This window comes from Excalfactoria chinensis, chromosome 5 (assembly GCF_039878825.1).
Source record: "Excalfactoria chinensis isolate bCotChi1 chromosome 5, bCotChi1.hap2, whole genome shotgun sequence".
Classification (NCBI taxonomy): Eukaryota; Metazoa; Chordata; class Aves; order Galliformes; family Phasianidae; genus Excalfactoria; species Excalfactoria chinensis.
In genome coordinates, this window is record NC_092829.1 from 41,822,267 (window position 1) to 41,848,826 (window position 26,560).

Here is a 26,560-nt window from a genome sequence, read left to right on the forward strand (position 1 = left end):
TCAACCTGACTCTTCCCGATGACAAAGTTACTGCCAACCTGTAGGGAGAACCTGCAGTTGTTTTCTGTTAGGGACATTGCACGTATAAGACAGAATTTGCCTGGCCTTGCACCACCACCACATTTTGGGTGCTCAGCAAAGCTCTGTTTGAACATGAGGGGATTCCCTAGCAAAACAGGGCCAAGAAACACTTAGAAAGAAAGAAAGAAAGAAAAAAGTGATTAAACCATAATAATAAATGTTACTTGGAACCATCAGACTAGAGGGGCTCATGGAATCCCAGCAGAGAAATGCCAGGAAGTCCACCTGCCCATGCCTAGCTGCTGCAGTTATATACCCGCTGCAGTGTATCTGCATGTGGGAAGATGTGGGCTTTCCAGCATTTTTGGCAGCTGAGTTGTGTTTTCTTTCTTCTCCAGCTCCCTGGGCTCTGAAATGGAAGCAGAGAGCTGCCTGCATCAGGCAAGCTGCTAGAGGTCAGCTGAAATGTTTGCACCACCAGAGTGCATCTTTGTGTATCTGCCTCCTGCTGAGCTTCTGCCCTGCGCAGGACAGCGTGATGCTCCCCAGGCTGAAACTGAGGAATGGTCAGGCAGAAAACACAGAAATTAACACCGCACCCTTAACTTCTATTTGGTGCATATGGGATTAGGGGATTCTAGACTGTGTCTATCACTTAATCGAGCACCAGGCATGCAGTTAATTATGTTTGCCTTTCCCCTTCAGCACCCACTAATGCCCAGCAAAGGCTGCAGCGGCTCAGAGCAGGAATTTGAGTGCAGCAACTGAGACATCCTTCATCTCTGAGCCAGGCAAGTGGAGCTGGCAGCTGGAGGAGAGGGAGGGAGGGTGCCTTCCCCTGCAGCAACTGCTGCTCTAAACAGCTCTGTATGGGAGAGCTGCCTGCTCCCAACACCCCATGGGAGTACAACACAACGTGGTTAGAGCTCAGGCAACATCTAAGCACAGAATGGACATCAGCAATTTATACCTTTGCTACTAGTCCTGGCCCTCTTAGTAGGAAGCAATTAGACACATTGCTACTGGTAACACAAACAGCCCAGAATAGGTTTAGGAAATAGAGCTGCCCAAAGCAAAAAAAAATACCTCCAAAACTTCTCATTAGAAATGCTCCGGAGAGTTCTTTTAAAACTGGTCGGTGGGGGCAGAGGATGAAAGGATTCCGCTGGGAAAAGCCTAAATTAGTATACAATTGTTTGACCAAAAAAACCAAAAATACCCCAAAACAGTAATCTCTAGTAAGTATTCCTAGGAAACAGGAGTCCCCAGTAACATCCCCAGCAAGTCAGCCCTTTCCTGCTAAGTCCTTCAACCTTCTGGACAGGCAACTTTTGCTCAAAAAAAGGCTGAGCCGTGGCTGGTGGTGTAATCTGAGAAGGAGAAGGCTGCAGGCTTTCCACCCACCCTTCCCCACACAGTGGTTTATCCGTGCAGCTCACATGCTCCTACGCAGCAGGACCGCTGTTCTCCGAGAATAACCAGCTCCTTCCCTGAACAACACCTTAAAAGGGCTTGGTTTGCCCATTTCTCCTCTCAACATCTCAGCTCAAGCATGGCATACAACTCATTTGCTTCGAGCACGTGTTAATGCTTAGACCTGAAGTGCCAACAGGGTACAGCATACAGCTGGGGAAGCTTTAAGATCCCAGCTATGTTTCCAGGCTTGAGTCCCAAGGCATACAGCCCAGATGCCAAATACGTGCTGTGCTTTGCCAGTTTGTTTCTACTATCGCCTCTCTCCCTGTTTAACACCAGCTCAAGTCTGACAGTGATTCACATTGGTGTAACATTAGCTCCAAAAGGACAGGAATAATTTCATCCCCATCTGGAGCAGCACCACAGCACCACAGTCCAAATGTTGTAAGGCACGAAGCGACCAGCATCACACTCACAGGAAACCACCTAGAAGGTCAGCTAAGGACTGCATTCCCTACAGCCCGACTCCTGCTTCGAAGTGAGAACAAGGCAACCCTGTTCCCTTGGAAGACGCGGCAGAAATTGGTACACGATGGAAAGAAACAAGATGTGACAGCACATCATTAAAAATCCACTAACGAGGGAGTGGTTTGCTTTGTTCCTTTTTTTATTGTTTTTAAATATCACTTTTTTTTTTTTTTTTCTTTCCAGAAGTCATTACTTCTGACTCCATTAACATTCAGGTAAACAAGTGAAAGAACAGATGGGCATGATCTCATAGCATGGGCGCAGCTGCCACAAGCAGGGAGCCGGGCTCTCCGTCCCTCTCTGCACCAGCACAGGTGATGGCTGCAGGACAGCCGTGCTTCAGATGCAGCAAGGAATCCCAGCCAGGACAAGATAGAAAGGCAGCTGTCAGATCGCAGCGCTTGGCCTCTTCCCTCACTGCTCCCCTGATGGTGCAGAGCAGCAGGCGGCTAAAGCTGCAGAGGCTCCACCAGACCATCCATACAAACAGCCCCAGGCAGGAAGGCAGCAGAGGGCTTTGGGGCCTATTTCCCTATTTTGGGTCATTTTAGAAGCCACTTAGGTACGCATGCCACTGCCACAACCCCAACCCTGAATTTCAACAGTCACATGTTCTGCAATACACATTAGCTCCCCCAGAGCTGCATCCTCATTCACCCTTCAGCACCATTCTAGTTGCATCCCCAGCCTGCCACCCCCTCCCCACCCACGCTGCTGAGGCCTGTTTCACAAAGCATCCTGTCGTTAAGATTAACTGGTTGTAAAATTGCAGCGGTTCATCACACGATGCACACTATGAGAAATGTTTATTAAATCGAGTTCTGTTTTGTTTCTTTCTCTTAAAAAAAAAAAAAAAAAAAAAAAAAAAAAAAAAAAAAGGCAAAAAGAAGTTGTTAAACACACTGCTTTGTGGCATGCTCCACAGTATGAAAAAATCCCAAGCATTCAGTTGAGCTGTCAGCAGCTCTGTTTGACTTTTCCATGTGGTCTTTCAACTCAGACCTGGACAATTCATTCACCCCCTCCCTGTCACTCTGTTTGCAGCTTGCTACCTCTTGCTTCAGAAAGATGCTTCCTTGAGGAGGGTGGGTTTGTATGCACCACCCACAATTTCATCTGCAGCCGCTCTGGGTCAACATGTACAACTGAACATGGGGTCTCTCAGCTGAACTCCAAAGAAAGCACGTCCTTCTCCCTGCAGAACTCCTTCAGCCCCTCCCGTGACATCCCCATCATCACCCACAGGGACAGGAGGCAGCACATGGTCCAAGCAAACACCCTGCTGCTCTCCCTGCTCCTACAGTCCTGACTCCCTCAGCCAGCACTGTTTTTCTCCCAGTTGCTCCTGCACGGGACAGCCTGGATCCCTGAAGCTATACCAGCCAAGGATGCGCCTGACCTGCATCGAGTTCTCTGCAAGGAGACCCAGTCCATCTTCAAACAGAGCTGCAGCTACTTACACAGCGTCAACTGAATACTGAACAATATCAAAAACACGGTACAAGAAAACAGAATTGAAATGCTTAATGGCATATTTATACACATATTTATCAACAGTCAACAAAAAAAGGCGGCGAGTTACACATCCATTCTGTATGCTGACAATCCCGATGCATATATATGTAAACACACATGCTTGGCCGATGTATACATCTATAGCCACAGAGTAGATGACGTGGAAAGGAGCTATGCTGGGGAGCCTGGAGGGGGTTACCTACTGCAAACCCGAAGTGGTGCCGGAAGCACAAAGTGAACATTCAGGGCAGTGTTGCTTTAAGGCTGTTTCTAAGGCTGAATCTTTCCTCCTCCAAACCCCCTCAAAACAAAGGTCTGTTGAAGCACGTCCTCCTCTTACCTAGCGCAATTTTATATATTTTTCTCCCTCTATATAATTCTTAAAGGCCCTATATACTAAAAGGCAGGAATGGGAAGGGGGTGAGCGGAAGGGGAGAAAAGCCACTGCAGGGATCAGCTTGCCCCACTGCAGGAATTTCCCATTCCATTTTGGCACCCACGTGCCACGGACAAGGTGATCATACTGACCACAACTGTCTCTCCTCATCTGATTTGGAGCTCCTCCCTGCAACGTGAAGAGAGAGTGAAATCCTCAAAGAAACAGAGATATTCCTGAAGTGAGGAAGGTGACTGCAAGTTTAACATCTTCCCCTTCCCTACTTCGATGCAGCAAAGAGCTGAGAGATGCTAAGATTTCCAGCTCAGGTGCCCATTTGGACTAAGGAAAAGGCTTTGCTTAAAAATATATATCTATAGAACTATACATATAGATCATCTTTTTAGAGACACTCTGATTTTATTACATAGATCCTGGGTTACTCTTCCCCTCTATGTACACAGTAAGAGTGGCATACAACAGAAGCCACATACATCTAATTGGCAACCAGTGCTTACCAGGGCACAGGGAGGTGTTTGACTGGTGCAATAATCCTGAATTCCCTTATTTTGGTAAGCTGATCTCTAGGTACTGCAACTGAAAATGAAAGGTCTTAGGAGAGAAATAATTGTTTATCTTCTTTTCTCCTCAAAAATCAGGCTATGAAATTATCCCAGCAATGCTACAGAGTGCGACAATATGCTATAAGCAGGGAAAATTTCACTGAGCAGAAGAGTGATGTGAAGATGAAATTTTAAAGCATATACGCATACAGCTGGGAACCCCTATAAGTCACCCTGCAGTGTATAAATGTAGGATTTTTAAGGTTAAGGTCTTTTTTTTCTTCTTAAAAAAATCTTGCTTTTCTTTTTCCCCCAATATCATTTGTATCTAAGCATCAATTGGAAAGCTCTGTACAACGCTAGATTCGCCCCAGAAATACATGTCTATAAACATTCAGTGAGGTTTAAAAAAAAAAAATAATAGAACAACTTAGCTTTCAGGATGTTCTATTAGAAGAACCGGGACTCAATTCACCCCCAGCCACTGACCCTTTAGTGTGACAGATCGCTGGAAATGAGTCAATTTATAGTCAGAGCTCATAGAAAAACAAAACAACAACAAAATAAAGCCATAAAGATCTTACACTTTCAGAGAGCAAAAAGCAAAAAACACCAGCGTGAGCTGTGTAAGAGTTTATCTAGTGATGCAAACAGATCCGATAGGAGCATTCACCTCCACCTCCCCGAGATGCAACGTACCCAGCCAACCTGGGCTGCTCCCCTTCCTCTCTCCTGGGCTTCCCAGGCAACAGTGTGGAAACGCTGGGAGTTAGGATGATGGTAGGAAGAGAAAACAAACGACCAAAAAAGCTAAATCCAGCTTCAGCATCAAACTATGCATGTATAAAAATAATAATAATAATGATTATTAAAAAAAAACAAAACAACAAAACAGTCTGTGTTGAAAGAGTAAAAAGCAAGGCAAAGATTTCTGATAACAGGCCGCAGCCTTCTCCTCTGTACGTCCTCCATCACTGTTATTTCTGAATTCTGGGGGCTGGGGAATAGGGAGGAAGGAGTAGATCTGCTACAACAGCTTTCCCTATCACACAAAACTGATGTGTAACTAACTGAGCCACAAGGATACGGGAAAGTTTTATTTATTCAAAAAAAAAAAAAAAGAAAAAAGAAAAAGTACTTCAAAATAAAAATGATAAGTACTGTATGGTAATATTGGAAGTATTTATATACATTGTTTTCTTTGTCTTTAGTTGAAATGTCTCCTGGTCACTTGGTGGCACTTGGGGTCCCCTCCAGCGCCGTCTGCCCTGCTCCCCCCCTTCCCTTCCCCGCTCTCACGCCTCAGTAGACGGAGCTGTTCCTTATGCCGCAGCACAGCACCATGCTCAGGATCATTTCGAAGATCTGTCAGGAGACACAAAGCCATCGGTGAGGTGCTGATCCCCAACACATGGGAGCTCCCCTCTCTTGGAGCTAGGGATTAAGACAATCTCATGTTCCACATTTTCCAAGTAAGCACTCTCATTTGTACTTGTTCTGCATTGGGTCTGCTGGGTGGGGGTCCAGCTTCCCACTTCCCATCCTCACCGTGGTGATGCTTACCATGATCACGGCAACCACGATGGCAGCAATACCGATCAGGTACAGCTTCGCAGAGAAGAGCTCGTCAATCTTTTTGTGGCAGCTTGCGTCAGGCTGAAGCAGAGAACCACCACAGTCAGCACCTGCTGTCCTCCCACCTTCCCCAGGCATCCATAAAAGCACTCTGAGGTCCCTGCTTTCCCCTTGTCCCACTCATGTTTATGGGTCATGGCTCTAGGACTCCCCACTGGATGTCACTGCTCTGCAAGCTCCTCAAGGAGCAGCACGGGGAGTATCAAGAGGAACCTCCAATGTCCCTCTACACAATCTCCAAATAAACAACAGCTCTACCCTGTATCCAGATCCCAAATAAACCCTCAGCTTTCCACAGCAATGCTGAGGGCAGAGTAGCCAGTCCTACCTGCAGCAAGCCTTTCAGGAAGTCCTTCGAGCACAGGTCATCTCTCCACAGAGGAGTGAGTGTTCCAACCACAGCATCAGGACCACAGCAGTCCAACTGCAAAGAGAAGGAAAAAAACAGGTTAGAACACAGCAAACCGTCACCCTTGCAATGCTCTCCTCACCACTAAACACCTCCAAAAGACACCCAAGACTTTGGAGGCATCTTGTAATGTGTGTGGGGGGCGGGGGAGGAAGGCAAGAGGAAGAAACAACTCTACAAATTCAACTTTTTTCTTCACATGCAGGGCAGCTGCTTCCTACAGTGATCCCAGACATGTCTGGCCTCATATCCTGGATGAGAATGAATACAGCTCTCTCCAAAGACTTGTTTCCTGCTGAGCAGAGGAAGTCTCAAATGTTGCTCTGAGGGGCTACATTTGTCTTGCACTGAGTTATACTTTATTGAGAGTGCTGAGGTAAATTAAAAGTAGTTTTATTAAAGCTCAGGCCATGCTTCCTCGCACAGTGTGAAGGACAGAATATGTAAGGAAGTGTAGCTCTGTTACCCGGCATCTAAGAAGCAGTAGCCTTACAGGCTAGGGCCTGAATGAAGCATCATTTGCTTTGGACACTGCTTTTCCTATCCATTTTCCTGCCCACAGTTTCTCCTCCTTCCTCCCACATTCTCATTTCCTCTGGCTGCAAGGAAATTCCTACGCAGAGGAGCTTCTTTTTTTTTCTCCATAGAGCCTGGAAAGCAGGCAGCAAAAGCCTAGCAAGAACAGACTTGCTTCACCTCAATCCTAAGCACTAATAATGCAGTGTTGTCCTCACTCCAAGCTCTGCAGGTAAATTTAATGCCTCTTTCTCTGTGGGGAGCAGTTCCCCAGCGGTTGCCTTGGCCAACTGTGTGTAGCTGGAGCAGAGCTCGGCGCCTCACCGTTTCATGGAAAGTCCTCACCACAGCCTTCCCATTGCTCGAGTCTGAATCCCCCATGAGCGCCTGTTGGAACGCTTGGTCGTAGAACTGCTTCACGTCTTTGGCTATCTAGGAAAGACCAGAAAAACTTCCTTTCAGCCTGAGGAGAATAAGGAAAGCCATCCAGCAGGGTTTCCAGCACTTTCCAGATCACCTGTTTTTGCAGCACGTGCTGGATTAGCACACAAATAAAGGGACTGCGGCAAAAAGGAGCACCATTTCAACCTCTTATCCCAGCATTTCTCCATAATCACTCAAAAAGTTGGCTTTGGAGGGCGAAACTCCCTGCTTATGGTACAGCACCCAGCTCTTCCCTCCCAGCCCACAAGATGCACTCACACAATACTGGGGAACAGCCAGCTGTCAGAGGCTTTCAAGCAGCTTGCTTATCGTGACTGAAAAGGCCAACACATAGCTGCCCCACCCATTTCAAACTGAAATTCATTGTGAACTGCTGCGGTCACTGCTTTCACGTGGGCAAATTTGTTTCTCCCATATCCTGGAGCTTTCTACCTGCGTGCAGAGCAGCAGCCACAGCCCTCCTCACCCTGCCTCCATCTTGCTGTGCTGCTTCACTCACACATCTTGGATTGCTTTAGGATTCACAAACCAACATGTGCAAAGGTGAATTTGCTTGGGAACAGCACGCTATCTGCACAGCAGTATGTTTAGCCACGGAGTTTATTCTGGTGAAGTCATGCCCTCGGTGCAAGGGTGTTTCTATCCACAGCCCTGAGCTATGTAAGAGCTGAGCGGTCCCACCTTCTGCCATGGCATGCATTACTTGCAAACTCAAGTTCACTTCCCACCACTGGCAGCCAGGTCTAACCCAGCTCTTGTGCCTGTACAGCCTCCCCATCCCAGTCACAGGATGTAGAGCTGCCTTACCTGGTCTTTGTTGACGAATCCCCAGATTCCAGCTGCAACCTCACAGGCAAACAGGATCACCAGGCAGGTGAAGAACTGCGGAGACAAAGCAGGAAAGGGATGCTTAAGCACAGCTGTACAGGCTGAAGAATCAGTAAGGGGTGGATGGCAGCACTTCTAATGAAGGAGACCGGAGCAAGGTCTCTCACACACTTATCCCAAACACATAATCCTACAAGTCATCAGATGCCACTCCACTCCCAAGCTCCCTACTGGCATGGCTGAGGAGAGATAACCAGAGTCCCCTCCCCGCCACCCAGAGACAGCAGGCTCAAGGATGTCTCATGTATCACAAAACTAATTGCTGCAGGAACACCCAGCCAGTCCTCCCACCCTGTCCCAGGGTAGGAGCTGCCAATGCAGGGTTAAAAGCACATTCTGGCTGCTGAGGAGCTGCAGGGCGTCAGAGGATGATTAACGGCCAGCTCTCTCAGCACTCTCAGCCCTGCAAAGCTACTGCATTTTTTTGAATAAATATAAAAAGTGATGTCTTCCCACAGCCTTGCCCTGTTGTTCCAGCTCCCACACTCCTCCCTGCCACCACACCAAGCCTTCTTCCTTCTCCTGGTTTGTATCCCAGAAACACATCATGGTGGTCAATCTATCAGACTGTAAGTAGGGTGCTGCTGGGGTTCACTCTCATGGTGGTACCCTCTGAGGAAGGGTGGCTTGTTCAGCCTGGATCAGGGGATCCAGCATTCTGCATTAGCAGCTACAAAGCACCACGAGTACAGCTCTACGCCATGGCACATGGAGGTGCTCCTGGCTGGGTAACAGAGGTCTCTGGGTCATTCCTGCAGTGCACCCCAAGTATGCTGCCCTAAATGTCCTTGGAGCCCAGTGGGAGCTCTGGCCAGCAAGAAGGGCCATCAGAAAGCACCTCCAGCCTTCTCCTGGCAGGCCACAGCATGAGCACATGTGAGCAGCACCCAGCAGCTCGAGCTGCTAATTTCAGCCAAAGCAGACAGCTTCCCCATTGGGCTGCAGGTACGTTGTACCATCTGCCCTCCTAATCCTCTTTCCAACTTCAAGAGGGTACGAGGGGTAATTCAGGTTCTGTAATTGGTCACGCTGACAAAAAAAAACAACCCAAAGCTGTCAGACCTTGCTGTAGCCATCGCTGTCAGATTTGCACAGGGGCTCTTCCTATTCCTGGTAGCACCGATAAAGCCTGCAGCAAAACCCTGCTCTTATCTACTGATGTACAGAAGTGCTTTATAAAATCTTCAGGAGAAGCCCCTCCTTAGTGCCAGTGTGGATACAGAAGCAGCCTGGGGGTAAGCAATCTGTGGAGCAAGGGGAAGAAAGCTCTCATTTCTTCTGTTCCAACAGGGTCTACACTCATGGGTCACAATCTTCCACACTGGTAGCACTCTGCAGCCAGCATCTCCCAGAGGCTTGTAGCCCCTGCCCGGCAATGTTATGAAGCCTGGCACCTGGTCTGAAGCTGAAGTGCACATGAGAAGTTGCTGCAACTACCTGCATGTCCCTCTCCAGAGGCACAAGTTTTTGGTGTGGCTGCACTTTGTGCAAATGAGCTCACACTGTGCCAGGAATCCAAGCTGCTGCCTGACATCAAGGACACATGTAGTTCTGCAGCAATGGGTTTCCCAGGATGTACCCTGACAATCTCCCTAAGATACTGGGAGAAACCTTCGTTGTTTCCTAGTCCTAACAGTCAAAAAAGAAATCAAGATCTGGAATCTCCACAGCAGCCCCCAAACCAAAACTGACATGGAAAATGGCAGGAGATGTATGGTAGGGAAGAGATGGCACAGGGGTCACTTGATGCCACACTGCTGGGCAGCAGCCAAAGCACAGAGCCTTACCGTCCCCAGAAGGCACTGCGACTCCTGGATTGCACCGTAGCATCCCAAGAAGCCCACGAACATCATGACAGCACCAACCGCAATCAGGATGTAGATTCCTGCAAGGCAGAGCAAGAGGTAAGGGATAATCTGTGGAAACATCTCATTGTAGCCAGGCATGCTGGCTGCCTACTGCTGCTAATTACAGGTGGATGTGGCAGCAGCAAAGCCACTGCATCTCACACTACTTGCTGCTCCACCAACACTGACATCCTCAGGTTCAAACCTCTACTCTATTGTTCCTCCCATTAAAATAAAAGTTACCACTATCAGCAAGCATCTTTGGTGTGACTTTGCCCACAGAGAATCCCTCACCCTTAGCCAGCCCTCCCTGCTCAGTGGGATGCACGCACCCCAGCAAACCGCATAACATATGGGAGAGTCAGACCTCAGAGCGCTCCAAGTAGGTAACATAGAACCTTTTAAAAGCAAGCACCCCCAAAATTGCTTGATCTGTGATAGGAAGAGGCCACAGCAGGGAATACAAAGGCACTACAGCATCCTGAAAGCTGCAGCAGAGGAATTCCCATGGCACCCTATTTTAAATACTTAAGCAGAGGAAATAAAAATGATGAGTTAGCGTAACTTTTTAAACAAGAAACAGGGCGTATGGTTTGCTTATATTATACATCAAACAAATATTTATCCCACCACAGAACTAAAGGAAAAGCACTGCTTAAGCATCTCATTTAATACAATCTAGCTTTTGTTTGTTAGAGGTTCTTCCACAGTCAAGTCTTATTTAGTTCAGCTTACTAAACTCTCACAGCAAACTTGCTTCCCAACTATTCCAAGGCTGGGACTCCAGGCACAGAATGCTGGGAAACCAAAGTTCCTTCACTCAAGAACCCAGAGCTGCTCTCAATGGCCAAATGCTGCCAGTTTGGTTACACCTCACCTAGCTCCAGCTCCAGAAGCACTGCCTTCTCCTCATGCAGCCCATAGGTTTGGTTTATTTTAATTAACTCATACTCTTAAGAATTGTGGGTCTGCCATTTTGTAATCGGGTTCTACTTTCCATTCCAAAGCCATCTGTAACGGGCACACCATTTGCAATGGGTTGCTCATATGACATGAGTGCTCTTACTGACCTCTCTGCAAGTGGAGTTAAGCCAAGGTAAACCTTCTAAGATTTACATAGACAACAACCTTGATATGTTTAAAACCTCAGTATGGATGTGTAAAACATGGGGGAGGGTCAACTTCAGCTCCCGATCCTTTCCTTTCAAAACAAAAGCCACTGCCACACAAACACCACAGCCCACCTGGGCAGGGAAGTGTCCCATGGGCAGCCCCACTGCTGGGACCCCACATCTCTCCGTTGCTATATTTAGAGGCAGCAGGAGGGAGGAAGCCGGGTGCAAGGGAAGAGCAGCACAATGGCAAGCTGACCCAGCAGGATGTCCCTGTCACGGTGACACAGACATCCTCACCGTGACCACACTGGCTGCTCCTTTCACTGCAGGCAAGGGGGCAAGTTATTGCCATGGCACAAAAGCCACCACTCCCACTGACCCCGTCCCCAGTAGGTGGCAACAAAGCAGATGCAACACTTCTGGAGAGCACGATGTTGCAGGGAGTTGACAGGCAGCTCCCACACAGGGCTATAGAGGGCTGCATTCTTATATCCCTCAAAATGAACACTGAAGGCAACTTCCAGGCTGAGCGAGCATTGCCAGAACATCATTGACAGAACAGAAGAGGCAAGAACCCTTTCCTGTGCTTTGTTTAAGGGTCATGAGGAGCAACTACCTCACCACCATTCCCACATCCCACGATGGGACCAGACAGCCAAGACAGGGAGATGGGCCTGAGCACAGAAAGATCAAAAACCCTCTAAAACATGGGGAATAAGTGTCAGTTGCAGTGTGGGACACAAATAAGTGGCCCTTACAATGCCTCCTTAGAGCACTGCAGCCTATGGGTAGGCAATGGAGCCTATTCAAAAACATCCACAAAATACATAACACAAGTACATGGTCTCATACAATACAGATTCCCTTGGAAATGCCACACAGAAGGTTGCAAAAGAAAACAAAAGCCAACCAAGACACCCAGCCACATGCTCTGGATTATGTTTTCCCACACCCATCCCTTCCCCTGAGGGAAAGGGGCTGGTGCCTGGTGTCTGCCTGGGTGTCAGGCAGAGGGAAGTCTGCTCATAGCAAGTCTGGAACAGCCCAGCCCATTTCTCAGAAAGCAGCCCAACACTTCTTAGCCCTTATTCCTGGCAGCCTGCAGTGATGACAGCCAGCATGGGCTTGGTGTCAGTGAGCAAGGCACCTGTCATCCCATCCTGAATGACACACTGCTCCTCTGAGCACCTGGTCGGGCTTCCCCTTGCCCAAGCCTCCTTCTGATTCCAGCTTCAGGGAGGGAATTAACGCCTGTGAGCCTATCCTGCAGCTAGAATCCAGGATGTTCAGTGTTAGGAGCAGGGGTGGGAGAGGTAAAGGCAGCACTAGATGTCATTGCTTGCTCCAGCATTGTGGTCACTTTGCTGGCACCTGCAGTGTTGTAAAATCCAGACCCTGTCTCTGCCGGGAAGGAAAAGGAAAACAAAAACAAAAACAAAACAAAACAAAAAAAAGCAATAGAAAAAGCAAAGAAGAAATAATAATAACAAAAAAATCCACAGAAGAATAAAAGGAGGAACAAGTCCAGCATAGTCCTTGCGAAATGAGGAGGAGAGGGACAGAGGCAGCCCTCCTCTTGTGCAAGGCTCCAGGCAGGGGCATTCCCAAGCAGCTCCCACCTACCTCCCCCCCCTTCTCTCTCCTCTCTCAGCAGCTTTAACTCATTAAGTTAATGGAAGCCAGTCTCTTCCCCTCAGGTCACCATGGCAATGTTTCCAAAAGAAAAGAAAAGGGGAGAAAAAAAGGCAAAAAGAAATCTCCCCGGCATCGCACCATTCTTCCCAGGAAAGCTGGGCGGCTCTCCAAGCCTTGCCCCACTTAGGATGCACTCCTTCTACCCCAGGCTGCCAGGCCAGGGCTCATGGAGCCTTTGTGGGGAGGAAAAAAGAGATTTTTGTTCTCATCCTCCTGCCAGAGCAGCTCCCAAGGAGGAGAATGCAAGGCTTGTGCAAACCACCAATGAGACTGGCAAGACTGCAGCCGCCAAACAGAGAAGGCTGGCACCACTGCTTAGAGGTGGGGAGGATGAGTCCCAGAGAACACTATTTCCATAGCCAGCAAGTCCTGACCCTGGCCTGCTTCCTTTCAACTTGAGGTTGAGACAGAGGCAGGGCGTGGGAAGTCCCTCCAAGTTGAGATGGATGAGGGGAGGCTGCACTGGGATATTTTTATCCACTTACTCATGAAATCAGCCCTGCAGGTCTCCCCAGCCCCAGGAGCCTGAATCCCATCCCACAGTACAGGCAGGACCAACAGCGCTTTCCTGGAAACTGTGTGAGAGAGGCGAAAAGCAGAGAAGGCACGCTGGAAGATGACAACTGGGAAGCCCCTTCCTTCCCCTCCAGCCCTTTTCCTAAGAGAAATGCTGCTACTCCATGGCTGCTAATGCCTTCCAGATGGAGCAACCCTGCCGTATAACATGGAAAGCCCTCCGGGACCACACGGCATGCATGTGGAGACACTGCATTTGTGTGGGAAAACACGAGGAAGAGGAAAAGGGTTCACCTTCCTTTGCAAAAACAAAGGGAATGCATGGAGAAACCCAACCAACGTCCACATGTGTACACACCCATACCCAAACTGACCCCACAGGAAGAGATGACACAACAAGATTTCTTCTGTTCTGCCTGTCTGGGAAATACTGGGTCAGAGAATCATATGACAAAGATGTTACGTCTCAAAAGTCAGCATGCAGCCTGGAGGAGGCCTGCTGCATGTCTCTAGCATCCACAAAGCCCAGGGAGTTTTAGAGCTCTCCCTGCCTTCGGTGCACAAACAGGGAGCACGAGCAGGCTGCATGTTAGAGGCAACAAGGCTGCCTTCTGAGCTCAACCCGAACATGCAGTGACAGAAGTTGTTTTGCAGTTGGAAAGATCTGAACCCAAAATAACTCACTGCCACCAACTTTAAGTCAAGATTTACTAAGCCAGCAGGGAAGTGGCCTTAAGTCAGAACCAATTTTAGCTTGCAGAGTAAATGATCCTCAGGGACTAGTCACTATGAAGGTATGCTGGGTTACAATTAAATGTAAGTTGCTTTTTTAATAGAAACTGAATTCTGTGCTAAAAATATGGGAAGGTGATTATTTTCATTGTTAGGGAAATGGTTTGAACCAAACACTTAGAGGGAATTAATGACAACGTGCTATGCACTCCATCAATTATTTTATGAAGAATTCCACCACTATTGATGGAATTGATCTGTCAGCGATTAGCAGAAAGTCCAGGACCTGCAAACTACATGTAGCCTTTTCTTCTTTTAAGGGGCTAGATAATTAAATTGTCCTTAACTATAAATAGGCTTATTTCCAATAGAGAAAAATACTTGTACTTCCAATTGAGAAAACAAACAAACAAACAACAAACCACGTACATGCTGATTTAGCGATCACCCATTCTGCTCACATTGCTTCAATGCCAAATGTAAGCCCTGTTTTCTACTGCTGGGTGTGTGAGCTTGGCCACTGCTCACACCTCTGCCAATCAGCCTACATGTCAGGCCCTGAAGGAGCAGAGCACAGGGACCCAGAAACTGGGACTTTGGGGCTCCCTGGGTCTTTCCATGAGAGCTTGCACCCAAGACATGCTGCTGAGCCTAGCCCTGTGACATAATGTGTTGGTCACAACTGGAACCCATGGCCATGAGTGCCCTCTGCATGCCAGAAAGCCAGTAGGTAAACCCAGGGAAGCTCAGATCTCCTGACCACTCCTGCACAGCTGCTAAATAAGCTTTAAACATGAGCATCAGAGCCCCCGAGGCCAGCAGAGTCTCTTGAAAGTACAAAGGCCAGGCTGCAGCAAGGACTCCAGCAATGGGTATCGCATCATGATCACATGTGGATGCTGGGGAGCCAGAGCTACAACTGCAGTCTTTATCAGCCTCGTTGCTAGGGGAAAAAGCCCAAATATAGAAAAGCGATGATATATTTTTTTTATTTGGGCAGCAATACACTGCAGGACAGCAGAGAAGGGCAAAGAAAGGGAGTGGCAGCGACAGCCTCCATGTCCAAATTTAAGTTGTTACTGGGTGCCTGCCCGAAACCCTACACCCTCCCAAGGAGTGCCGGCGTTGCTGTTCTGGGAAGGAAACAGCAGAGGAACCACTGACAAAAAGCGAAAAGCCAGAGGGTAAACTAAACAGCAGCAAACCCAGCCCTCTTCCTACACCCAACGCCACATGGAAAATTACCCCCAAATCTGAATGGCTTCATGTTTGGCCTGATTCCCAGGGATAAGACAATGAAAGCAGTGGGTCGTGCCGCTCCTTCCTAGCTGGGAACAACTGGGTGCACACTGCCCAGTTTGGAATGCCTAGAGCAGCCGGCAGCAAGGCTCTCACCACATTGCTCTTTTGTAAAGAAGATAGTTCTTTATGTGGGGGATCACTAGATATCTAGGAAATGGCTAGCCAGTTGTTGGCATTCAGTTTGTCAACGCTGCGAGCTATTGCAAAGGCTGGTTGCTGACCAGCTAACAGCGTATTTCAGGGCGGGTTTTTGATTGAAATCCACAACTAAAAGGGGAGGGAGAGGAAGAGCAGGAGGAAACCCAGCTGCTCCCCCAGAACCACTGCCAGCCGGGAGGACTGTGCAGTGCCCAGCATCCACCACAGGTTCACACGACTTCTCCATAGGGTAACTTACACTTGAGGGCTTACAAACATTGTACACATAGAAGCATGCCCAGGTTCCCTCTGCTAGGCAAAATGACTCACAAGTGCCAGCAGAACCCCTAGCAAGTCAGATCACCTTGGAAATTACACACCGTAAAACTATAAGCTGGGAAGGAGAGCAAGAAATTTCCTCTACAGACTCAAAAGCATGAAGTTATGGCACCCCAGAGATCCCCATCCCCAGTCTCGCTGGCTCTCAGAAGCCCCAAAGCAGCTGCCATGCCCCTTGTTGCAGCATGAGACCCGAAGGAGGAGAGGGCTGTGGTGGCAAGCTGCTATGCTTCTGCCTTATTTCTGGGGAGACAAAAAGCCCTGCCATAGGCTGGAGGAAGATAAGCATCGTTCCTTGCTCCCCACATCCTCCTCCTCTCGCTTCTCCATTGCTGCCCAACCCCACATGCAGCATTGTTTTTCCTCTCACAACACACACGTGGCTATAACAACCTTTACAAAACAGCTCTTTTTTCTGTTGTTGGGGAGGAAGGACACAGCAGAAAAACCAGGAGGTAGCGAAGTGTCACTCCCTCCCCCAGATACAAACCCCACTATGCACGTTTGTTCCTGTTGACTGTTCCATTGTGATCCCCATCCCGCAGCAAGGCCTGCCCAGCATTACAGCCTCCCTACAAGCCTGAAGGGGAAAAATCCATCCATCTCTAGAGGCCAGTCCTGGACTCAATGGAGAGGTCTCCAAGGCAGAAACACTCTATGGTTGTTGGATGGTGGGGGGGCGGGGGGGCGTGCCAGTTGTTAAGGGAAAGAAAAATTGGAGAAAAACAGAATCCCAGACTTTGGGCTGCAGAGGGCTGGCTAAGAGAGACAGCAGCTGAAAGAAACGCTTTGCTATTATTACTGCATGGAAATTACAGCCACCAGAAGGAATCCAGGCAGAGTGTTGCTGACTATAACTTTAAACAGAGCAGGAGCCCTGTGGCCGGGCTGCTTGGAGCACTGGGAGCCAGCAAGGCTGGGGGGGCTTGGCTTGCTGCTGCGCACTCCCCACCCGCACCCAAACAGCAAAGGGCAAGGACAGAAAGTGAATGTAAATAAGCTGAAGAGCAAAGGATGCTCATAGGTTTTGGAGAAGTGTCTTTTGGGACATATCCATTTGGCCTCCGAAGGGAGGAGGTGTTTGGATCAGCTCCTGGAAAGGGAAACGTTTAACTTTTTTCTATTATTATTATTAATGTAGAACATACAAAGGGGAAATGCTTCAAATACAGCTCTGGGTACAAGGCAGGAGGGGGCAAAATCCACTGCTGCTGACAGCAGGAACATCTCTCTGGCAGCAATGCCCAGCTAAGCAGAAGGGCTTGGGAATGGCTTTAAACTAAAAGAGGAGAGATTTAGGTGAGGAGAAATTCTTTCCTCAGAGGGCAGTGAAGCACTGGCACAGGCTGCCCAGAGAAGCTGTGGATTCCTCATTCCTGCAGGTGCTTGAGGCCAGGCTGGATGGGGCCCTAGGCAGTCTGAGCTGGTGGGGGGCAGCCCTGCCTATGGCAGGGGGTTGGAACTGGGTGGATTTTAAGGTTCCTTCCAACTCAAGCTGTTCTGTGATTGTATGATACACAACTTGATGGGCAAATGGAACGTAAACACTTTCAGCTACAGATGAGAAGAGGAACAGACTCAGACCTCCGCCTTCCCCAGATATACAGACACATACCTTCTGTGTCACTGATCTGAGGAATTCTGTAGGGACCAGTCACCACCCCACCTGTGCAACCCACAAATGATCACAGGACAATACAGAGAATATGTGGTCAGCCTCCCTTCTGCTCCCATCCCAGCACTACTCACCGACATAGAAAGTGTTGGGAGCCTGCTTGTCACCCAGCTGCAGGTAGAGGATGTTGGTGGTCTGCGAGTCATGGCGGAGCCACAGGGCCACTCCCAGGATGATGCCCCCGGCCAGCTGCAGAGAAAGCAGAGCCACACATTACCCATGGCCAGACCTGAGCTCCCAGACAGGAGCATGATGATGACCTGCAAGTAGCTTTGATGTCCAGTTATTTCTCCCTAGCAGAGTGGACTTCTAGCAGGACTCACTGTGCATCTCCCTTTCACTTAAAAGCATCAGAGAAAGAGGCGAAACAATGAAAACGTGATTAAAAGAAAAAAAAAAAAAAACACCGTAGCAATTTCAGATCAGTTGCTGGAAATATCTGCTTAAATGCCCATCTGAGTGTTTGAAGCCCCTGAAGCCACTCATCTAAAAAAGAGCCCATGTACAAAACCAGAAGATAACTCCTGAAAACTACAGAAGCGGATGCACAGCGTTTTTCAGAAGGGTCTGAGGCAGGTCAGGTGCAAGCATGAAGGTCACGAAAACAGAGGTTTTGTTTAGGAAAAGTGCAAAGTCCTCAGCTGTGAGAGTGCAGCAGTGCTTAACCAAATGCACATGGACTGAGATTTCCAAAAAAGGCTCCTTGCATTCAATCCAGTCTCGCACCTCTTTGGGCCAGAGGGTGAGTTTCTCCCTTGCTGACTCCTGCAAATCCCAACCAAGACCGTTTCACTGAGGTGCTCCCACAGCTTGGGCGAGCACACAGGCCATGCAGAACTCTGAGCAAGCTGACGTCGTGGCTCCTGGCATAAAATCCCCACCTGTGCCTTTTGGGCAATTCAGGAGGGCAAGGAAGAAAGGCTTTGCTCTCCACAGTGACCACCCTTAGCACTTGTCCCCAGTGATCATTGCCACCTCCCTGCTTTCAGGCTCCCTCCACTGTGGCTCTCCCAGCCCTGGCTATGGACTTGCCACGGAGGCAGCCAGCGCCCCAGCTGGGCTCCAAATAAGGCAGCCGGCGGCATCGCCCCAAATCGAGCTCGGCATTGCTTGCTCATTGTCTGAGAACATAACAAAGCCTGTGTCCACTTATCCTCTGGGCAGAAGGGGGTGGCCCTCAGATTCATAGATTCATTGCAAACAAGCCATCTCCTGAATGTAGCAAAGAACTCAGCCATGCTTGGGATTCAATGGGGAAGGAAACAAGAAGAGAAGAAGGAGAGCATGGAAGGGGAAACAGAGCACTGGATTGCCACAGAAAACTCAGGTTCCAGCATACGTTGTATTTTTTTCCCAATTAGAGAGCAACCCAGAAAGAAAAGCATTTTTTAAACAGAGCACCAAGGACCTTCGGCTGGAAGTTTCAATCCAACAGCAGCTGCATTTCTTAAGAGCAAACGACATTCACTCACTAATGAAAACAGGATTTAGGCTACGCTGACTAACTTTTTCCATGAAAATCAGACATCCTTCCACCACCGAGCAGCACAGAATGCAACAACGGCATCTTTCCAAAGGAATGAAAACAAGAGGGAGAAAACCCTTCTGGTGTGTTGGAGTAACCCTGTGTCCGCTGGGATGTGCGGCATTTACACTGCAATGGCACTCAGAGAACCCTGATTTCCCTGGGCGCATTCCTGGTCTCTGAGTTGTATAGCCTTACTGCCTACATGTCCCTTTTTCTCCTGTAGGTATCCATCACCTCACACAGGCTACTGAATTCCTTTTTCCTTGTCATGCTGTTCAGACCATAAGGCCTCAGAGAGACTCATTGTAAACACAAACGCAACACAGCCCTGATTTGTGTTACCTGAGGACTACTCTAATGGGAGCAGTAGTAAAAGCTTCAATTTCAGCAAAGCTCATACTTCATTCCTCTCTTAGATGTGGTTTCCACAACATGACCCCCCTCTAACTGACAGTTCCCCTAATGCCCACCTGCACTTGTGCTTTTGCCTACCTTTATTTTACAAACGATATTAAAAATCTAGAAAAACCTCATAAGACAACACAAAGACAACACCTCCTCCACCCTCTTCCTGCCACCCCCACTCCTGTGCAAGGAGCTGTTCCTGGGCCTTACACCCCAAAGCGCACAGTGTACTGGCACAGAAAGGCCAACCATGGCAGTTCTGCTGTTTCCTCTTTGCTGCTTTTTTTCCAGCTTTCTGAGATCTATTGCTTCTGCCTCAGACAGCCAGGCTTTTCTAGCTGGATCCTGCCTGCACAAGACATGTCCAAGGCTGCTAGATGGCACAGGGGGAATGAGAGCCCCCCGAGACACACAATCCAGGAGATGGGGCATCACTTCATCATGATAAAGAAGCAAACTCCCATGCTTTAAGACTGTTAGGCACATTCTGAACGTGGGGAATCCTTATACAAGAAGATGCTTGTGCACATGAGGACATGTGTCACTCTCAATTTTTCTGCTGTTACCACCATTCTTCCTCCCGCTACCTTTCTCTCCACCCCTCTCCCCAGTAGCTTTCCTGGCAGGGAGGAGGAGAAAGAAGAAGCCGTGGCTACAGGGCTCCTCCACTGACGTGCAACAGACATCCTGCAGCCTGGCCCCAAGTAGAAGAAGGGTTATGTTGATGCAGGTATTTCACAATGCTGTATTTTTAGCAGTACAGCTTCCCATGGTTATGGCTGGCCCTCCTGCTGGGACACCACCTTCCTCACTCAGTCTGGGGCACGGGGAGCGAGGACATGGAAGGATGAAGCAGCTCACCAAGGCTGAAGCAGCTCACCAAACAAGCAGACAGGAATTAATTGCTACATCAGGGCTGAATGTAAGAAGGTAAAGTGACTTAAGTCAGATAAAGGAAGATGCAATTCAACTGAAGGAAGCCACAGAACTTAAAACCTTCTTTACTGAACTCGACACAGGCACTTCAATGCCACAACACTTACTTTGGAAAGTAGAGATGAAACCTTTCCATAATCTCCTGATATCATGATCCCTGATGGCTGTCAAAGGTCAGACCACATGGCTAAAAATGTGCAGGTTAAGTCTGTTCAGAAAGTGGGGCAAAAAAATGAAGCAGAAAGGCCCGTTTTCTTCACACACAGGAGAAAGGCAGCATTTTGTCCACACTCTGCCTGGAGCAGCTCAGCCATGGCCGCTTTCCAGCAGCCGCTATTAATAGAGCGGCAGAGCAGGACCAAGTTCTCCACTGGTGCCTATAGTTACCAGCCCAACAACACTGTGAGGCCCTTCCAAACAGACCCGGAGGAACACTCCCGGAGTAGTGGTAGGCTGGGTGCCAAACACAGCCCAAGGAGGAGGAGGGGAGGGGTGAGAGCCCCATGTCCCCACACGCTGTTGGGGAACACACTGTGGGATGCTCCCTGCATAGGTACAACTTCAGGCACTGGCACCCAGCAGCAAGGGTTAATTGCCCCAGCAGTACTGGAAAACAATTTCAGATACATGTTTAGAATTGGTTTGGCCACACACATCAGTGTTTAGCTCCACCCGTGATACAACTGCTTTTTCCTTTTAATAACACATACCCACACAGTGCTTCTGTCATGTCATCAAAGTGCTCCCAAGGCATGTATTCACTCTCACAGGAGGTGAGAGATAGTTAGGGTGTCTGACAGATGAACCACAGGAACACAACACCCCTCAGCTGGTAACAATGCTCCCTCCTCGGGCAGCAAAGGCAAGCACTGCCATGGGATGGAACACTGTTTAAATGAGCTCCTGCAAGCAGACACTGAAGGGCTCACAGGTACGGTTGTGTTCACACGATAGCCCAGAAACATCACAGGGAGATGCCGCCAAGGCACGTGGAAATACGCTGCACTGTGCATTACCAGCTACACCAAGCCCCAGGTCACTACAGCAAGATGCTGGCAAAGACTTCTGTCCTCAGTGTTTGTAACACTGTGATTCCCAGGGAGACCAAGGATCAAAACATAAACTCCACTGCGCTGGAAAAGCCTGTGACACACTGTGACTAACACTGTTAAAGCAGTTTCCAGTCCAGGCATGCGTGTGGGGCTGCCACCCAAACAAGACTCAAATTGTTTCTACAAACCTGCTAGGCTGCTTCTGAGCAGAGCCTTTGAGCTGTGCACCACATCAACCTCCATCTCTCTCACTGGGTTTCCATTCCCTATTTTAAGCCTCATTAACAGCCTTGCTGTTGTTGTGATCAGGGGAACGAGCCCTGGAGTACATCAGTCCCCATGGGGCTACCACTGAGGGCTGAGGAAGTACGGGCTTGCCACCTTCCTCAGCGTCACCAAATGTCTGCACGTGTGATTTGCTGGGTGGCAGGTGACCAGCAGAATTTCCCCAGATTGTTAAAGAGAATACACAGTAACCTGAACCTGTTTTTGTAATGCATGGTCTTTCACTTTCATGTTCGCCCTGTGCTCCTCCATTTCATCCCCACCCATGCCATAGACAACTCGGCAAGCGTAGCAGAAAATAGCTGTGTGTAGCATGGAAGGAAGGACTGAATCACAGAATCATTAAGGTTGGAAAAGACCACTGAGATCATCTTAGTCCAACCATCAACTTGTCACTACCATGCCAGAAGCGAGCTCTTTGAACCAGACCCCTCACCAGAGCAGGTAGCAGCGTGCTGGGCCTGGAGGTCCATGTTAGTTGATGGGCTGGGTGAAAGCAGGCTGATTCCTCTCTGCTTATGTTTAACCACATGTTGAAAGACCTACTGGGCCTCCTTTGGCCTCTCAGGTTATATAAAAATGGCTCCAGCTCAATGTACCAGCCCCAACCTAGACCATGGTGAGGCCGTTCCACCAGCAATGCCTCAGGGCCTGAGCCTGGCAGCTCTCTCTGCTGCCACCCAATAACCCAGCACCCTTCGCCAACAGCTGGCCACCTCCCAAAAGTCACTACTCCCTGTGGCTCTCAAATATCACAAGTATGCTGCCTAATTCAGCCATGCAAGAAAAAAAACAGAAACAGGGTTCAAGTATTTCTACCGACGTTTCAGGCCAAGCTCATGGCACATAAAAGCTTTTCCTTATTATCCCTGTGTTCTGTTAGTGGGGCGAAGCTCTCCTGGAGCTGCCTTTGTCCTCTTCCACCACCCTAGTGATGTCTGCCCACTTTCATCACGCTACAACCCAGCACAACTCTACTGGACATGCCACAGGTCTTCTGGAGTTTCAGAAAGCTTTGAGCAGCCCCAGGACTCTCGTTCCCAGCAACCTTCAGCACACATTTGCAACGTGAGAGCAATCTTATGTGTGCACCCTGACAGCCATCATGGCCCAGCTGTGTGCCCCAGCCAGCAGAACAGCCTGGTTCTTCCTAAAGCACGAGGGAAAAAAGGCCCCCAAAAGAGAATTCACAGGCAGATGGGGCTGCCAAGGCGCCCAGGGCAACTGGTGCTGAAGCAACATTTTACTTTTGCTTCCCAACACGGCGGCTTTGTTATGTCCCTGCCCTGCTACGGGGGTGTCCGTTTATTTACACCCCAGCAGGACAACGAGGCCACTTCAAAAAGTTATCAGCTTCTTTCTTACTTGTTAACACAGCTAAGGCTTAGAATTACTTCCTTTCCTCCCCCGGAGCGAGCTGCCTTTCAGCATGCGGCCAAGCCCCGGTGCCTGCCAAGCTCCCAGTTCTGCCTCGCTCTTGTTTTCGACTCAGAGCCAAGCACACAACAAGCAACAGAGCAGTTCCACAGCCTTCGCATACCAAATGGCTGGCACCAACACCGCCCCAAGCCCCTCATCTCATATCTCCCAAGGGCTGGGACACCCACGCAGCTGTTGCTGCCAGCAGCCCGGGCACCCTGAGACAAGCGCTTCAGTGTTGCTTCCTCCCTCTGAACATAAAACTTTCACAGGTCTCCAGGATGGGATAGTGACCAAAGCATCCCCCACCCATAGCTGGAGGCACGAGGCGTGTTGCTCACCGCATTGATGAGGCGCTAAACCTTATAATTCCCCCCGATTTACAGCTTATTGAAGCCATCAGACCTGTTGTTTGGCCACCCCAGACCCTGCCAGCCTCATGAAAAGCCCCGGGAATCAACTGCTGGCTGGCAAGCCCCGGGGAGCAGGAACCAGAAGCCATAAAGGGAAGGAAAATGGATCTGGAAGTTCCCCTTTTAAGTAAATGGATGGTTTACTAAGAGTTAGGTATACAGCACGAGTGAGGGAGCCTGCCCAGGAGCAGCAGCAGCACAGGGCCCTCCTGTATCCTTCCTGTCCCCATGGGACCCTTCCTTTCTGCATCCACACTTCTGCAACAAGAATGGCAGGAAGCTTGGAGCAGGAGGGAAGCAAAGCCCCCGGATAGGCACTGAAGCTCGTGAGGGAGCAGCCCAGGGAGACACAGCCCTGTCCTGCTGCCTAGAGAGGGAGGAGGACGATCCCAGCTCATCCTGCAGCTGGCACAGCATCGGATATCAATTAATGCCGCTGTCGTCACCATTTGTCAGCCTTCCTCGGTCACCGCTATGTGGGAAGAAAGGCAAAGCAGAGTCTCAAACCAGGCTGGATTGGGGAGCGCCTCCACCGCTCCCTGACGCGTCAGCGTCTGACCCAGAATTGGGAAAAAAACGGACAGGAACGCTAACGGTGACCTTCCTCCCCCGCAGGAGGACCCGCTGCCACCACCGTGCCCAGGCAGATGAATTATTACATGAGAAACTTTCTCAGGAAAGCAAACCTCAGCACCCTGGGAATATCCGTCGGCTCCACTAAGTTCCCAAAGGCAGCGCCCAGCCCTAACCCGCTCCAGACGCTGCCAGGGCTGCGAGGGGCAGCGCCAGCCCCAACCTCTCCTGCTTTACGCATCCCCTCCGCACGGGGGGGCTCACCCCATCCAACCCTCAGCAACCGAAAAACCGCACGGCAACAGGACGTGCGGGGAGAAAACAGCGAGACGAACCCCCGCCCTTGTGCCGAGGATCCATATACACAAAAAATACATCCATCTACGTGAGTACATACAGACGTGCCGTATGAATAAATACATAAATAAATAAAGCTGCGTTAGCGCGCATAAAAAAAAATACCAAAGGATAAACGCTCCCCCCGCCCCGCCGACCAAAACCCAGATAACAGGGTGCAAAGCTCAACACGGGGGCTGGCCGGTGGGGGAAAAGGAATAGAAAAAAACCCGGCTCTAGCAGAACGCACAACCCAACCGCCCCCACCGCGCTGGGGCTTACCCAGAAGATGAAGTTGAAGACGAAGAGCAGGTATTTGATGCACTTGGTGCAGCCCTCTACCCCCATGGCGGCTTCGGCGGCGGCAGCTCCCGATCTGAGGCCAAGCTGGGCGGCGGCGGGGAGGGAGAGAGGGAGGGAGCGCTAGAAAGGGCCGCCCCCTGCCCGCCCCTCCCGAACGGCGGGGGCCCTCCGGGTCCCACCCTTTAACGCTCTTTTTCCCTTCGCTGGCTTTTTTCCTTCCCTCTCCCTTCCCCTGTTCTTTTTTTCCCATCTTGTAGCCTTCCCACCCCCGCACCTTTCCTCTTCCCACTTGCTCTCTCACTAAATCTCACCCCCATCTTCCCAATGCTTCCTTTCAGCCTTACAACCCACCGCCCAAAAGATCACCTCCAAACTGTGCAGAAGCACTCACCGTGCTTGCTTTGCTCCTTTCCCCATCCATCTGGGGGTACTTCAGGGCTCACCATCAAAGAGATCTGTGTCACACGTGTTGATATTTTTAGTATCCCTCATATTGCAGCTTGGAAGTTTAATTTTGAAAGCCAAAAAGCAGCACCACAGAACCAGCAGAAAGTTTCCCTACCTTCTAGGCTAACCTCACCTTGGTTCATCTGTGCATCCCTAGAAACACAGCCTGCTCTCACCCTACTGTGCAACCAGCAGGCATGGTTGCATTTTCTTTTAGGGCTGGGATACCAAAAAGTCAGAACAGAACTCAGAACACAAAAGCCTGATAGAGGGCAGGAGCTTACGTGTCTAAAAGAAAAACAAAGACAAAGGTAGAAATGAGTTCAGGTGCTCAGACAGCACCCCTGGTGCCTGTCGAACCCTGCTTTGCCCTCTGCACCTGCTGTGCACCCACTGAGGACTGAGGCAGAACAGAAGCCGACCCAGTTCCCCAATTACTAGCACTGAGTGCATCCCCTAATCGTGGGCTTGCCATGGATGCATAAACCCTTTGTTTCTAAGCCCCATTTACTCATTTGGCCTTACCAATGGAGCTGGAGGCTCACAGGGGTATTCATGCACCAGCTGATAGACTGAATCGTTGGCTGTAGGCGTAATCCTGCCTGGATCCTGCCCGCTGATCCAAAAGATAATGACAGGATCCCCAAATTGTTCCCCTGCTATGACACAGGATCCCACAGTGCCTTGCCTTCTGCCCAAAACAAGCAGGGTTTGCTGCAGGGAAGGGAAAAAACTGCCTGCAAACTGATAAGGCTTCAGCAGCAGCACAGCCAGAGCTGGGATTAGGAAGGAAAGACACTCAAATCAGTGTCTGTGTGCTGGGAAGCTGGCAGCCCCACTGCAATCACTACCACCAGACTGGCACTGGAGCCACCTATGGGGAGCTTGGGATATTTGGAGGGTGGTATCGTGGCTTTTGCTTTCTGCCTTATCTTATGGGATGTAGCAAACAAGGAACAAAACTTTTCATACACTCCAAATGCTAAACAATCTGGCTCAGAACTAATGTGTTCCTACTGCTGGGGCATCCCCATGCCTGAACCACACACTGTCCAGGGCTCCAGCTCAAGGGTCACAGATCCCATCTCCTACAGCACCCAGCTCTGGGGTCTAAATGAGTTTGACCCACCTGCCCACCCCAACAGAATCCCTCTGCATCTTGGCAGTGGGGAAGTATTTCAAACTTTGTCCAA

General features: G+C 49.5%; 1 protein-coding gene across 1 annotated transcript; it reads right to left on the reverse strand.

Moving 5' to 3' along the window:
* Positions 1-5,495: 5,495 nt before the first annotated feature.
* Positions 5,496-25,059, reverse strand: CD81 (CD81 molecule). The gene is made up of 8 exons (XM_072337705.1): positions 24,900-25,059; positions 17,745-17,859; positions 10,099-10,196; positions 8,231-8,305; positions 7,304-7,411; positions 6,383-6,478; positions 5,983-6,075; positions 5,496-5,784 (listed from the first exon to the last, which is right to left on the reverse strand). Exons 1-8 carry the CDS (start codon positions 24,963-24,965, stop codon positions 5,722-5,724), a joined length of 714 nt encoding a protein of 237 aa, XP_072193806.1. The 5' UTR covers positions 24,966-25,059; the 3' UTR covers positions 5,496-5,721.
* Positions 25,060-26,560: the final 1,501 nt, after the last annotated feature.